The sequence below is a fragment of the Scyliorhinus torazame genome, chromosome 1, assembly GCF_047496885.1.
Source record: "Scyliorhinus torazame isolate Kashiwa2021f chromosome 1, sScyTor2.1, whole genome shotgun sequence".
NCBI classification, from domain to species: Eukaryota; Metazoa; Chordata; class Chondrichthyes; order Carcharhiniformes; family Scyliorhinidae; genus Scyliorhinus; species Scyliorhinus torazame.
Window position 1 is genome coordinate 247666267 of NC_092707.1, and position 15863 is coordinate 247682129.

Here is a 15863-nt window from a genome sequence, read left to right on the forward strand (position 1 = left end):
AGATTATGACACTTTCTAACTCTGACGCGATGACCAGAGTCCCTGAGATAGCAGTCAGACCAGGCATGAGGGGACCACCAAAGTGATATAAAGATTTTGTTTGATTGCATCACAGAGAAGCGTCAAATTACATACTCATAATGATCACAAGGGATGTCACGGTTAAATAATGAAAGAAAAAGTTCCAGAAAGCGAAATACTGGACAATAGATTGAAGCTATATTGGACTGTCATGCACTGAACTTACCTGACATTCAGAATTGAAGAAATTAATTTACTCAGTGAGTTAGGGAAAATAATACCTGTTTATTTGCAAAATTTATTGCAGTATGTTTTGTAAAGGATGGGATCATGGGATTCATAGAATCTCTACAGTGCGGAAGGAGGCCGGTTAGGGAGTTAACCCAGGTGGCAGATTAAATTATGTTGTTCTTGCAGTTAAATCTGTCACTTTAAGGGCAGCACGGGGCGCAATGATTAGCACTGCTGTCTCATGGCGCCGAGAACCCGGGTTCGATCCCAGCCCCGGGTCACTGTCCGTGTGGAGTTTGCACATTCTCCCTGTGTCTGCGTGGGTCTCACCCTCATAACCCAAAAAAGATGTGCAGGGTAGGTGGTTTGGACACGGTAAATTGCCCGGTAATTGGAAAAAAAATCGGCTATTCTAAATTTAAGAGAACAAAACTGTGACTTTGAAGCTGAGATATGACAGTTGGTGGGTAGGGATAAGATCAGGGTTAGGAATAGGGTTCAATAACTAGATTTAAGATTAGGGGCTTCTTCCTAGAACACCTATCGCGTTGTATACATCAGACCTGTATTCGAACTCCCACCTATGTCGTCTCCAATGGGGTTGTCACCACCGTTTTAGCAGCAAATGCTCCATCGCTGGTGATGCTTTTTAAATGATCTATGGAATAGTGTTGCCAACTTGGGCTGGGCATATTCAGGGAGTTATCATCCCACCTTCAACTTTTCCACCCCCAGGCTCCTGCCATAACAAAGAACAAAGAAACGTACAGCACAGGAACAGGCCCTTCTGCCCTCCAAGCCTGCGCCAACCACACTGACCATCTAAACTAAAGATGTGCCATTGATAATAATAATGTTTATTAGTGTCACAAGTAGGCTTACATTAACACTACAATGATGTTACTGTGAAAATCCCCTGGTCGCCACACCCTGGCGCCTGTTCGGGTAAACTGAGGGAGAATTCAGAATGTCCAATTCACCTAACAGCCCGTCTTTCGGGATATGGGTCATCCAACGTGCCAATCATTAGAGTCCTGCCTTCCCACGGTTTTCTAATGTGGTCCAAGTTTTTAAACCAACAGGGGGGGGGGGGGGGGCGTTGGGGCGAGTGCAAGAGGGAGGGTTAGCACTCGCTTTGACAATGCCCCATTCACTAGATGCGCCCTTTCTCTTTTTTTGTAGTCATAAATAAACAACGGTTGAATAAGAGCAGCATGGTCCGGTGACGTGAGGCCAGTGACAGTCGAGTGCCTGCAGCCGCTCGGCTCACAGCCGAGGAGAGGAAGAGCAGGCGGCACTTACCCGGCATTTTGATCGGCAAAGACAGATTTAACAGAACGAAAGGTGGACACCGCCTTCTCTCTCTGTTTCAGTTTATAAAGTGCCCCGGCTGCGGCGACCTCAGTGACGATCAAATATGCCTGAGTTCTAACGGAGCAAAGCCAGGAGGCGGACGCTGAGAAATCTCCATGGTAACCGGCACCACCTACACGACCCGGAAGTTTGAAATAAAGTCATTTCCGGAGCACCCGGCGTCCCCAAGGCAGCCTGTGTGTGGGTGGGGGATGAAAAATAGGTGGAAGGAAAAAAACAACTGGAGAAGCACGGAGATCGGCTGGATTGTATGTTGTGGTTGATTTTTAAAAAAATGTTACCTGCATTAATTGTAGAGTTGGGATAATGCCCCTTCCTCTTAGAAGTATAGAAAAACTTGCATTTATAAAGCGCCTTTCACGACTTCAGGAAGTTCCAAACACTTTGCAGCCAATGATGAACTGTTGTGACATTAGAAGCGGGGTAGCCAAATTGCGCGCAGCCAGGTCTGGCAGTTTGTTAATGACCAACATAACCTGTAGTTGTGATCTGCCGAGGGGTAGGTTCTCTGCTCCTTTCTCCACGCCTCTTGGTTTTGCAATGTTTTCTTTAGTTGCCCCGAGAAGCCTCTGGCTTTCAATTTCAACGAGCAATATGACTAGGGAGAAGATTACACGAGACGTTGCCATCCTGTGTGTGTTTAAGGAAAATGCCAGGCCTCTACCCCCAAGATCCTCTGCTTTTAAGAAACCATTGTCCCTTGGGGTGTTTGTTCTTCCACCATCACCATTGAAAATGTGCTTGTTCCACTGTTGGCCATGTATGGGCCTAGAGTGACTTGCACAACGGCAGGTATGACCATCCCCCGAGGTCCCAAATGACCCTGCTATCCTAAGTCTCATAGTGATGTACTACATGTAGTGATGCTGAGGGCTAAATATTTCAGGAGAATTGAAAATATTGCTATGGATTCACAGTAAAATGACCTGCACTTGGGGAAATAAATTCAAAATGAATCTATGGGAACCATATTTTGGTGAGCTGGTGGCCAATTTCTGGAACACATTAGGAAAATGATGGAAGTAGTAATTGTTGATCCATTCAAAGAGAAATAGATTTATATCAAGAGATGACATTTATGTGTGTAATTTGGGGCATGACATAGGATGTTTGGGAGGAACTGATGACTTTGAAGCTACAGTTCCCAAAGCTCATGGCACTCTTTTTTTCTCACACCATGTCTAGGTCTGTTGTAGCCCAATAGAGAGAGTGATTGATTGTGATAATTAGTCAACTCTGTCATAATTGTATTATGCAACTACCAAGGTGATGTAAGATGAACTGGATAGACTGTCCTTTGTCCGTGCTTAAAATTTGAATTATTTAGTAATTTCAATTAACTTCAAATAGCAGCAAAATGGGAGTTTGTTGCTGAAGGTAAAAGATCATTTCAATCAAGTTACTTTGAATTAAAGGGTGTTGACTGTCCCCAGCAGGTTATGCAGCAACAACCTTTAAAAATAATTAATATAATATCTTAAAAATGTGATCTCTGACTGTGAGGTGTGATTTTTTTTTAACATTTGCAAAAATATCAGGTTTTATTTTCATTGTGGTTGACGTCATTCATTTGCCTTAAACCTTCATCAGGATAGTAAGAAGTCCTACAACACCAGGTTAAAGTCTAACAGGTTTGTTTTGAATCACCAGCTTTTGGAGCACTGCTCCTTCCTCGGGTGAATGAAGAGGTGGGTTCCAGAAACATATATATAGACAAAGTCAAAGATGCAATACGATACTTTGAATGCGAGTCTTTGCAGGTAATTAAGTTTACAGATCCAGACGGAGCAACTAGAGAGAGGGATGATCATGGGTCAAAGAGGTGTGAATCATCTAAAGCCAGGATAGTTGGTAGGATTTCGCAAACCCAGGCCAGATGGTGGGGGGGGTGAATGTAATGCAACATGAATCCAAGGTCCCGATTGAGGCCATACTCATGTGTGCGAAACTTGGCTATAAATTTCTGCTCTGCGATTCTGCGTTGTCGAGCGTCCTGAAGGCCGCCTTGGAGAACGCTTACCCGAAAATCAGAGACTGAATGCCCTTGACTGCTGAAGTGTTCCCCGACTGGAAGGGAACATTCCTGCCTGGCGATTGTCGCGCGATGTCCATTCATATGTTGTCGCAGCGTCTGCATCGTCTCACCAATGTACCACGCTTTGGGACATCCTTTTCTGCAGCGTATGAGGTAGACAACGTTGGCCGAGTCGCACGAGTATGTACCACGTACCTGGTGCGTGGTGTTCTCACGTGTAATGGTGGTACCCATGTTGATGATCTGGCACGCCTTGCAGAGATTGCCATGGCATGGTTGTGTGGTGTCGTGGTTGCTGTTCTGAAGTCTGGGTAGTTTGCTGCAAACAATGGTTTGTTTGAGGTTGCGCGCTTGTTTGAAGGCAAGTAGTGGGGGCCATCCCCTGTGGACAAGCCCACTGAATACACAGGATCTGCTCAGACGAGGAGGAGCTTAACAGACATCTACAAATGCTGAAAGATGCCCTCGTACGAACGGGATATGGCGATCGACTCCTCCTTACTCCGAAAGCTAGTGATTCGAAACAAACCTGTTGGACTTTAACCTTGGATTGTAAGACTTCTTACTGTGCTCATCCCAGTCCAACAAGGCCGGCATGTTCATCAGGATAAGAAGTGGATTAGGGAAAAGAAAGCACCTTGCATATTTGAACAAGCAAGAACATGGAATAATGACCTAATCCATTCATGCCCTGTCTTGCAAAGCTCCCGTGTTGAGTTGCAAGTGTTTCTTTTTCGTTTTGCCACCATTAAAAATTTGGACAAGTGCAGTTGAAGGCATTCTGTTTTTTTTTTTAAGTATAGTCACTATTGTAATGTAAGAACTGCAGGAGCCAAGATGTGTGGTAAGGTCCCACAAACAGCAATGAGATAATGACCAGATAATCTGTCTGTTTTAGTGCTGTTTCTGATGGATGAATATTGGCTAGAATACTGTGTAGAACTCGCCTATAGTGTATTAGAAATGATCAGAATTGATAACTATTTGGTTGTAATTCAAATCTGTAATATATAACAAGTTTCTTATCTTTTGAACAGTGATTACTGAAAATGAATTTTGGAAGGAGGCCAAACCGAGGAGGTGGAAAGTTCAACAAGCCTCGTGGCAGTGGAGGAGGAGGAAGTAGGAAAGCCTCGGGAAAAACATGGGATGATGGGGATGATTTCAGTTTCACCCCAAAGCCAACTCTCCCTACCAGGTTTCGGAGTAGGGGTAGAGGTAGAGCTGGAGCTGGAAGTCGAGCTGGAAGTCGAGCAGGAGCCCGTGGTGGAGTTGGAAATAGAGGAGGAGCCAGAGGAGGAGTTGGAAGTAAAGCTGGAACTGGAAGTAGAGCTGGAGCTGAAAGTAGGAAATATTCTGCTGACCTGTTCAAGGAGCAAAGCGAGTTCAATTTATTTGGTAATCTGATCGAAACCCAAAGGTAGGTGCAGAACGTGACCAGTATGGATTAAATGACTCGCTGTGCTTGTATAATTTGAGCCTTTCTGATTGAGTTTTAGTGCACATATTTGAATTGTGGCTCCCCATGCTACTGATTTGCACTATCTAGTGGAAGAAACACTCCAAACAAATTGGATAATTCATCACAAGTTGGGGAAAAAAAAAAAAATTTAACCCAAGTGATTCTTGTGCTGCTTATAGTTGGTAAGCAAGTGACACTTGAAGATGCTTGTGAGCAATTCATCTCGCTGATCAGTTGTGAGAAATGGTGCTTTGGAACTGTAAGCAAGGTAGAAAACAATTTGTTTTAAAATGAAAGAGTTTTAAAACTAGTGGTGTTTAAAAATGCAATCAATTGATAATCGATGTTAGTTGGCAAAAATGGTTTTGTGTACTTAGGGGTGGGGAGGAGAAGCGCTAGAAGATTAAAGAAACATTTTTACTTAAATAAAAGCAGAAAGTGCTGGAAAAATCCAGGTCTGGCAGCATCTGTGGAGAGAGAAGAAGAGTTAATATTCCGAATCCAATGTGACGACTTCAAAAGTTTCACTTCTTGACCAGATACTTCAGACATGGAATGTGCTTTGTTGTCCACTGAATCAACAGAAAGTCTTGGGGATGAAATTGATCTTTGCTTTTAAAATTAGTTTCAGTGGACAGAAAGTCAAAGAGTGGAGTAAAATGAACTGCTGATTCATCATGAGCCTGTTTTGCGTTACTGGCAAAGACCAGTTTTGTCACCTGTTTCTATTGTCCTATTCCATTCCTGGATGCTGATGCGCTGTAGATTTTCAAGGAACATTTATTTCATTCCCTTTCATTTGAACACAATGAATCTGGATATTTTATCTATTTAAAAGAAACAGTTCATGTGCTGCATAGGTTATGGGTGCATGGCTTTGGTGGGAAAAGTAAATGGTGCTGCTGAGATTCTGTTGACATTTTTTGTTATTTTCCTCTCAGCAAGTCGAACAATGATAGCCAAAAGGGAGGCAGATTTAAATCCAAATCTGAACACCGAGTACACTTGCAGACTATAAACATGACTACCGAAAACCAGAAGGATGTTAAGCAACTTCTCCGGGAGCTGCAAAATCATGAAAAGGAGGCTCCAGCAGAGTAAGCTTATCGCGTGTTTTTTTTTTCTCCCCCTCAAAGTCTCAAACCCTTTTGAATGTTGTAATTAATTTGTGGACTAGTTTGGATTTCAGATTCTGCCTGATCATTCTGAGTGATGAGATTGGTCGGCCTCAATCTAATTCATGACTGCCTGAAATGGAAATGTTCCATTCCCCAGTTAGGTGGGGTTATTGGGTTACGGGGATCGGTTGGAGGTGTGTGCTTAAGTGGGGTGCTCTTTCCGAGAGTCGGTGCAGACTCGATGGGCCGAATGGCCTCTTTCTGCACTATAAATTCTATGAGTAGTAACATTTCTCACATAACACAAGAACTAGGAGCAGGAGTAGGCCATCTGGTCCTCCGAGCCTGCTCTGCCATTCAACATTCGATAAGATCAGAACTGATCTTTTGTGGACTCCGCTCTACTTACCCGCCCTCTCACCATAACCTTTTATTCCTTTACTGTTCAAAAATCTATCTACCTCGTTTAGAGGTAGCCTCAACTGCTTCACTGGGCAAGGGATTCCATAGATTCACGACCCTTTGGGTGAAGAAGTTCCTCCTCAACTCAGTCCTAAATCTGCTCCCCTTAATTTTGAGGTTATGCCCCCTAGTTTTAGTTTCAGCTGCTAGTGGAAACCATCCCTGTGCTTCTACCCTCTCTGTTCCCTTCATAATTTTGTATGTTTCTATAAAAAGCACCCCTCGTAGGTTCCATTACATACTGTTCAAGGAAACTATTGCGGATACATTCTATGAACTTCTCCTCCAGGCTGCCCTGACCAACCTGGTTTGACCAGTTGACATGTAAATTAAAATCCCCCATGATAATTACCACGCCATTCTTAAATGCATCAGTTACTTCTTTGTTTACTGCCCGTCCCACCGTGATGTTATTATTTGGTGGCCTTTAGTGACCTTTTCTCCTTTTATTATTTCTAATTTCCACCCAAATGGATTCAACCTTTTTCTCCATAGAACCTATATCATCTCTCACTACTGCCCTGATGTCATCCGTAAATATCAGTGCTACACCACCTCCCTTACCTTCCTGTCTGTCCTTCCGAATAGTCTGATACCCCTGGATATTTAACTCCCAGTCGTGACCACCCTGCAACCATGTCCCTCTAATGGCCATTAAATCATACTCATTTGTGATGGTTTGTGCCACCAACTCATTTATCTTGTGCCTTTACGCTCATTTTAATACCTTTTTGAATCCTAATACCTCCATTAGTAACATCTCCTGAGTTCTTCTTCCCTTTATCTTTTTTCAGAACTTTCCATGTATTTGAATCCACCTTCCCACCTGCTAACCTGCTGCCATGCTTCCCATTAACCATTTTACTTCTGTAGTGTTACATGACTCTCCTAAGTGACTGTAGCACTCGAGCAAAGACAAGACTGGGCTAGAAACTGATGGACGATTACAGTTGAATATATAACTGATTTGCATTTAAATGCTACCTTGGGTGGCACGGTAGCACAGTGGTTAGCACTGTTGCTTCACAGCACCATGGACCTGGGTTTGATTCCCGGCTTGGGTCACTGCCTGTGTGGAGTCTGCACGTTCTCCCCATGTCTGCGTGGGTTTCCTCCGGGTACTCCGGTTTCCTCCCACAAGTCCCGAAAGAAGTGCTTGTTAGGTGAATTGGACATTCTGAATTCTCCCTCGGTGTACCCGAACAGGCGCCAGATAGTGGTGACTAGGGAATTTTCACAGTAACTTCACTGCAGTGTTAATGTAAGCCTACTTATGACAATAATAAAGATTATTATTTCATGACCACGAGACATTCCAAAGTGCTTTATAGCCAAATAAGCAATTTTGAAGTGTAGCCACTGTTTCGTGTAGGAAATGCAGCGGCGAATTTGCTCACAGCAAGGACCCACAAATAGTAGTGTGATAATGACTAGATAATCTCTTTTGTGAGGTTGACTGAGGATAAATTTGGCCAGTACACCAGGGAAAACTCCCCTGCTCATCTCCGAAATAGTATAATGGAATCTTTGCATCTTCCTGATACTGCTGTCAAGCCTCCCATATGAATATTAGCCACTTGGACAGTAGTGGAACTTTAACCAGCAATGAGACAAAAAATATCAGGAAAATTAATGTATAATTTCCCTCAAATTCTTATAATGTAGCTTTGTTGGAAGTGAGAATTAGATGTTTATTTTCTAGCAGTGGTTTGTCAAGTTATCAAGGGGCTGTTTAGCACACTGGGCTAAATCGCTAACTTTGAAAGCAGACCAAGGCAGGCCAGCAGCACGGTTCAATTCCCGTACCAGCCTCCCTGAACAGGCGCCGGAATGTGGCGACTAGGGGCTTTTCACAGTAACTTCATTTGAAGCCTACTTGTGACAACAAGCGATTTTCATTTCATTTCATTCATTCATTTTTTCATTTCAAGTTACTAATATTAGACAGCAGTGCAATTTTAGGTAACTTTACTTGAATATAAATTCTACCATCCAGATTTTCTTCTCCACTTGTTACTGTCACAACAGAAGTATTTTCCATTAGTAAACTAAGTATTTTATGAACCAAGATCTGAATCCTTGCTTTGGTATGCATCGACTGTGATAGCTTTCCATGAACTACTGGTAAGCTATGATATATTGCAATTATGTGTGTAGGTTGCTCACACTACTCTTCTATCTATTCCAAAGACAGCAAATATCCCAAAATCAGAGTAATGGATGAGGCTAGAACTTGTGATTAAAATTTATTTGCAAGTGAGATTATAGACCTAAATTGAGACATAGCAAGTTACTAGTGATCTAGGCGACAGTGTCACAATGGCTAGCACTGCTGCCTTAAAGTGCCGAGGACCCGGGTTCGATCCCAACCCCGGGTCACTGTCCGTGAGGAGTTTGCACATTCTCCCCGTGTCTGCATGGGTCTGACTCCCAAAACCCAAAGATGTGCAGGGTAGGTGCATTGGCCATGCTAAATTGCCCCTTAATTGGAAAAATAAAGAATTGGGTACTCTTAAATTTATTGTAAAAAAAAAAAAAGGAAAAGTTACTAGTGGTCCAAGGGAAGTAAAATAATAAAGAAACAAGTCGGTCCACAAAGAGTATAATGCCCTCTTCCAGAACAGTTAATTTGACGCTTACACTTTTTGTTGAACTTTTTTTTGTCTTTGATTATTTTAAAAATGGGAACGACACTAGGGTAGACTGTATAGTTTTCCACTCGTGTCAATAATAGAAACAATTCCAGAAATGTTGGTTTTAGAAGCTGTGCTGAATTTGCGAAAGTCCGACAATATCTACCCAACATCAGCATCTAGATGGAGGTCTGTCAATCAAACAAGACGCAAGGCAGCAACTTATGTATAGAATCACTTGACAAACAGATGTTCACACCTCATCCATCTGTTATACATTGCTTTTGGGGCCAGTTAGCTCAGTTTTCTAGAGCAGTGTTCTTTAAACTTATTTTCCCGGGATCCGCTTTTGCTGACCTACACGACCCACCCCTTACCATTAATACAAAAGGGGAGCCTACTTGGTCTCACTTGAATCAGATTCGAAGGAGGAAAGGTAATGTACATATCACGAGCAGACTTCAGCCAATTCCTTTGTGCCATCTTCATTTTTATGAAAATAGAAAATCCAACCTCGCACATGTATGTCATCATGAAGAGCAATAGCAACAGCACTGGATGCTATGCCAGAATGTTTTACTCCGCACTGGATGCTGTGCTAGAATGCTGACAGTCTCATAGGCTCTGTGTTTTTAATGTGGTATCACAGGTTTGCTACAGCACTGTAGTCTTTTCACTTGGAGTCAGCTCTTAGTTAATAATAATAATAATAATAATAATCTTTATTGTCACAAGTAGGCTTACATTAACACAGCAATGAAGTTACTGTGAAAAGCCCCAAGTCGCCACATTCCGACGCCTGTTCGGATACACAGAGGGAGAATTTGGAATATCCAATTCACCTAACAGCATGTCTTTTAGGACTTGTGGGAGGAAACCCAGGCAGACACGTGGAGAACGTGCATACTCCGCACAGACAGTGACTCAAGCCAGGAATCAAACCTGGGACCCTGGTGCTGTGAAGCAACAGTGCGAACCACTATGCTACCATGCTGTCCAGTTAATAACTGACTCTGGGGCTCAACCTCAAAAGGAATTTTTCACCCACCCACCCTCTTTCAAAACCTGAAACGTCTCCTCTCATATAATAATAATAATCGCTTAATGTCACAAGTAGGCTTCAACGAAGTTACTGTGAAAAGCCCCTAGTTGCCATATTCCGGCGCCTGTTGGGGGAGGCTGGTACGGGAAGGTACTGGTACTGACATTTGTCAGTACTTCCCTGCATATTACACACAGGGGCTTTGCATCCTTATTTGATTTGGCACAATTGACAAAACCATACCTCAAGAAATCATCTTTATACTGTTTTGTTCCCGAGTTAAATTTCTTCTTTGTAGGCTGTTAGGCAGAAGCCCTGAAACACTGTACAGAGCTAACACTAGCACTGCTCCGTCCTACTCTGGACTCTTCCTGAGCAGCGCACTCCAGCAGATTCAGTTGTGCTATGCATGCAAAAGAGGTTCCTGACATAGATCAATGGGAAAGTTGACCCGCCATTAGATCACCATGAAAGTGTTGAGGGGAAAATTCTGGCTTCCCCCATATAGTGGAAATCTGGCTTTTGCCCTCGCTCTGAATTTTCCACTTCCTTTTTTAAAAATAAATTTAGAGTACCCAATTCATTTTTTCCAATTAAGAGGCAATTTAGCATGTTCAATCCACCTACCTTGCACATTTTTTTGGGTTGTGGGGGCGAAACCCACGCAAACACGGGGAGAATGTGCAAACTCCACACGGACAGTGACCCAGAGCTGAGATCAAGCCTGGGACCTCGGCGCCGTCAGACTGCAGTGCTACCACTGCGCCACCGTGCTGCCCTTGAATTTTCCACTTCTGCACGCCACGATTCCTGCTGCTGGAAAATCCATCCATGCACTGTCGTTTTCCTCACTGTCGTTTTCCTCACTGTCGTTTTCCTCACTGTCGTTTTCCTCACTGTCGTTTTCCTCACTGTCGTTTTCCTCACTGTCGTTTTCCTCACTGTCGTTTTCCTCACTGTCGTTTTCCTCACTGTCGTTTTCCTCACTGTCGTTTTCCTCACTGTCGTTTTCCTCACTGTCGTTTTCCTCACTGTCGTTTTCCTCACTGTCGTTTTCCTCACTGTCGTTTTCCTCACTGTCGTTTTCCTCACTGTCGTTTTCCTCACTGTCGTTTTCCTCACTGTCGTTTTCCTCACTGTCGATTTCCTCACTGTCGATTTCCTCACTGTCGATTTCCTCACTGTCGATTTCCTCACTGTCGATTTCCTCACTGTACCATTGCCATCAAGCCAGGGGACCAACCCTGAGGAGTGTGGAAGAACACCAGGCATACCTAAAATTGCGGTGCAAATCTGCTGAAGCTACAACACCGGGCTGTCTGCATGACAAAGCTGCATGCAATAAGAAGAGCTAAACAATCCCACAGCCAATAGATCAGACCACAGCTCTGTAGTCCTGTGACATCAGTCATGAATTGTGGTGGGCAAGTAACCAACTAACGGGAGAAGAAGCTCAAAATACATCACAAATCTCAATAAGGGGGGGGGAGCCCAGTGTATCAGTGAAGCATTTACAATTATCTTCAGCCATCTTTGCCCCCTCCTGAATTCCCTCCTATCACCAATGTCAGTCGTCAACCAATTCTATTCCCTTCACATGATATCAAGAAATGGCTGGATCACTAAGTGTTCAAAATCATTGGTAAATTTTCAGTGGTCGCATGGTTGATAACTAGAGGATGCAGATCTGAGATGATTGGTAAAAGTGTGAAAGATGACATGAGAAAATAAATGAAGGATAAATTATTTCTAGTGGTGAAATGATAGGTCTGCATCCTCCAGTTACCAAAAATGATGATAGAATGAAAGGTGACATGAGGAAAAGAAAATTATTTAACAAGTTGTGTTCAGGCAAACAAGGCTTGACAGGAAGGTGCAAGCAGATTCAATAGCAGCTTTCGAAAATAATTAGATTAATACTTCAGAGGAAAGTATTTAGAGGGCCAAGGGGAAAGAGCAGCAGCGTGAGATTAATTGGATATGTTAAAAACAATATTTTTATTCTCCTATTTCACATTTTCTCCCAAATTTGCACCCACCAACAATAAACAATACGCAGTAACGAATATAATGTCAATCCACATATCAATAACAACGATCCCATCCTCCCACCAAACCCCCAAACATTAACCCGCATGGTAGCATAAACTAATGACAGAAAATCAGGAATCACCCATAGTCACCATTAACACATACAGTCCACTTCCCTCCAACCCTCCCAACGCGCCCCCCCCCACAACCCAACGAGCATAATGAATAATGCCCATGAATTGTAGAACCCCTCCATCCTTCCCCTCGGTTCAAACTTAACCTTCTCAAGAGTCAAGAATTCCAACAGGTCCCCCTGCCATGCCAGGGCACTGGGTGGAGAAGTTGCTCTTCATCCCATCAGGATCTGCCTTTGGGCGATCAACGAGGCGAAGGCTACAACATCTGCCTCTGCACCCGTTTAAAACCCCGGCTGGTCCGACACCCCGAATATGGCCTCCCGAGGGCCCGGGTCCAGTTTCACGTGCACCACTTCAGAAATTACCTTAAAAACCTACTTCCAGTAATCCTCCAGCTTTGGACAGGACCAAAACATATGAACGTGATTTGCAGGGCCCCTCGCTGCAACGTTCACACACATCTTCTACCCCTTCAAAGAGCCGGCTCATCCTCGCCCTTGTGAGGTGTGTTCTATATACCACCTTCAGCTGTATCTGCCCCAAACCTGCGCACGAGATGGAGGCGTTCACTCTCCGGGGCACCTCACACCAGAACCACTCCTCCATAAGGATTAATTGGATATTGCAGAGCTAAAATAGGCATGATGGGCCCAAATGCCTTCCTTTGTGCTATGTTCTATGAACATAGTTGAGAATGTTTTATTGCAACAACAGTTGATATTTATATAATGCCTTTGTAGTCCAATGTCCTAAGGGGCTTTGCGATAAAGAGTCTCGTCGATAAAACCTGGTGAAAGTATTACATTATGATCCCGGACTAGACCCCAACAGTTGCTGGAACCGGACAGAAGCTCCAATATTTTATTTAAGTTGTAAAACTGTGAGGAAAGGATACTTGGCAACAGGAGTGATTCCATGCACAAATAGGGATGTGGTACATTAAAACAAACTGTTACTAACGTTAGCATCACAAAGAAAAGTAGTGTATAATTACATATTAAACAATGCTTAACAATACAATGAAATAATAACCCTTAACTGCTATCTTTAATCTCCACTCAAGCAACACCCTCTCGGGTCAAAGTCCACTTTTAAATTCAGTTAGCAGACCCAGGAATACTTGCTTAAGAGAGATGTCTTGAATACCTCAATTTGAGAAAGCGATATCCTCAGGACCCAGCTTGCAGATTCTTGTCTGTCTCAAACTACTGTTTAATCTGCTAGCCTGAGAAATTGCTCCTGTCCTGCCCCAGTCAAATCTTTAACTGAACTGAAACTCCAAATTCTAACACCTGACTGCTTCAGCCCGTGGCTCTTCCCATTAACTATATTATCTCACCAAGCTGACCACAATGTCTTTAATGATCTAATCCCCAAGAAGCCCTCTTAATATAAAAAAATGCCATTAGCCCAACTTCAGCAAACAATGTCTTTCTTTTACAATGCTTTAATTGCACTTCTGTCTCCAAAAAGCCTAGCTGCCTTTCAAACCAGGATTTTTAAATATATGACTGCCACACACTAACCCAGGCTTTGAACCCTTACTGCACCAAATACATATAATACAATACATCAGAAATCCTTACAGTCATCACAAATAGGTTTTGAAGAGATTTATAAAGGGATTCCCAGGCTTTGCAGCTTGGGCGGCTGAAGGCATGGCCATCAATGGCAAAGTGAAGGATGCACAGGAGACCACAATTAAAGGAAAACAGAATTGTTGGAGCATTTTCAGGCTGGAAGAAGTTTCAGAGATAATGAGGGTCGAGGCCATGATGGGATTTGATCACAATGATAAGAATCTTTTTTTTTAAAAATATATTTTATTCAAATTTTTTGGCCAAACAAAACAATACAAAGGTTTTCCTTTTTACAACAATAAAACAATATAAATAACAGTGGCCGTTTTTAACAAATAAATAAATAATATATATATATAAACTAAATGGCAACTGCCATATCAAAAATAATAACTCTCCAAAAATAAAATCAAACAATCCAATACACATAGCCTAATACAAATATCTATACAAAAACACCCCTGAGGACCCGCCCCGGGCCCCCCCCCCCCCCCTCCCCCCTGGGTTGCTGCTGTTACCTTCCCATTTCCTTTATCGTTCTGCGAGGTAGTCAATGAACGGTTGCCACCGCCTGGTGAACCCTTGAGCCGAACCCCTTAGTGCGAACTTTATCCGTTCTAGTTTTATAAACCCTGCCATGTCATTTATCCAGGTCTCCACGCCCGGGGTTTGGCTTCTTTCCACATAAGCAATATCCTTCGCCGGGCTACTAGGGACACAAAGGCCAAGACATCAGCCTCTTTCGCCTCCTGCACTCCCGGCTCTTCTGCAACCCAGAATATAGCCAACCCCGAGCCTGGCTCGACCCGGACCCCCACCACCTTCGAAAGCACCTTTGCCACCCCTACCCAGAACCCCTGCAGTGCCGGACATGACCAGAACATGTGGGTGTGGTTTGCTGGGCTTCTCGAGCATCTCCCACACCTATCCTCTACCCCCAAAAATTTACTGAGCCGTGCTCCGGTCATATGTGCCCTGTGTAAAACCTTGAATTGTATCAGGCTTAGCCTGGTGCACGAGGGCGACGAGTTTACCCTACGTAGGGCATCAGCCCACAGCCCCTCCTCAATCTCTTCCCCCAGCTCTTCTTCCCATTTCCCCTTCAGCTCATCCACCATGCTCTCCCCCTCGTCCCTCATTTCCCTGTATATATCCGACACCCTACCATCCCCCACCCATGTCCCTGAGATCACTCTATCTTGAATCTCCTGCGTCGGGAGCTGCGGGAATTCCCTCACCTGCTGCCTCGCAAAAGCTCTCAGTTGCATGTATCGAAATTCATTCCCTTGGGGCAACCCATATTTTTCCGACAGCGCTCCCAGACTCGCAAACGTCCCGTCTACAAACAGATCTCTCAGTTGCACAACCCCAGCTCTCTGCCATGCTCCAAATCCCCCATCCATTCTCCCCGGGACAAACCTATGGTTATTTCTTACCGGGGACCACACCGAGGCTCCAGTCCTTCCCCTGTGTCGTCTCCACTGCCCCCAAATTTTTAGTGTTGCCACCACCACTGGACTTGTGGTGTATTTCTTCGGAGAGAACGGCAACGGCGCCGTCACCATTGCTTGTAGGCTGATTCCTTTGCAGGACGCCATCTCCAATCTCTTACACGCCGCTCCCTCCCCTTCTCCCATCCAGTTACACACCATTGAGATATTGGCGGCCCAGTAGTATTCGCTTAGGCTTGGTAGTGCCAGCCCCCCCTATCCCTGCTACGCTGCAAGAACCCCCTCC

The 15863-nt window shown here is 43.9% G+C and overlaps 2 protein-coding genes across 3 annotated transcripts in view; one reads left to right on the top strand and one right to left on the bottom strand.

Annotated features, from left to right (window-relative positions):
- Nucleotides 1-1732, bottom strand: part of morn2 (MORN repeat containing 2) — a 129181-nt gene extending 127449 nt beyond the window's left edge. For both annotated transcript variants that reach the window (XM_072504317.1, XM_072504312.1), the window contains exon 1: nt 1555-1732. In XM_072504317.1, coding sequence (XP_072360418.1) covers nt 1555-1561 — 7 coding nt within the window. In that variant the 5' untranslated portion in view covers nt 1562-1732. The remainder of the gene's footprint in view (nt 1-1554) is intronic.
- A 43-nt stretch (nt 1733-1775) lies between these two features.
- Nucleotides 1776-15863, top strand: part of dhx57 (DEAH (Asp-Glu-Ala-Asp/His) box polypeptide 57) — a 137717-nt gene continuing 123629 nt past the window's right edge. The window contains exons 1-3 of the mRNA XM_072504326.1: nt 1776-1874; nt 4699-5081; nt 6065-6220. Of these exons, the coding sequence (XP_072360427.1) occupies nt 4711-5081; nt 6065-6220 (527 nt within the window). The 5' untranslated portion in view covers nt 1776-1874; nt 4699-4710. The remainder of the gene's footprint in view (nt 1875-4698; nt 5082-6064; nt 6221-15863) is intronic.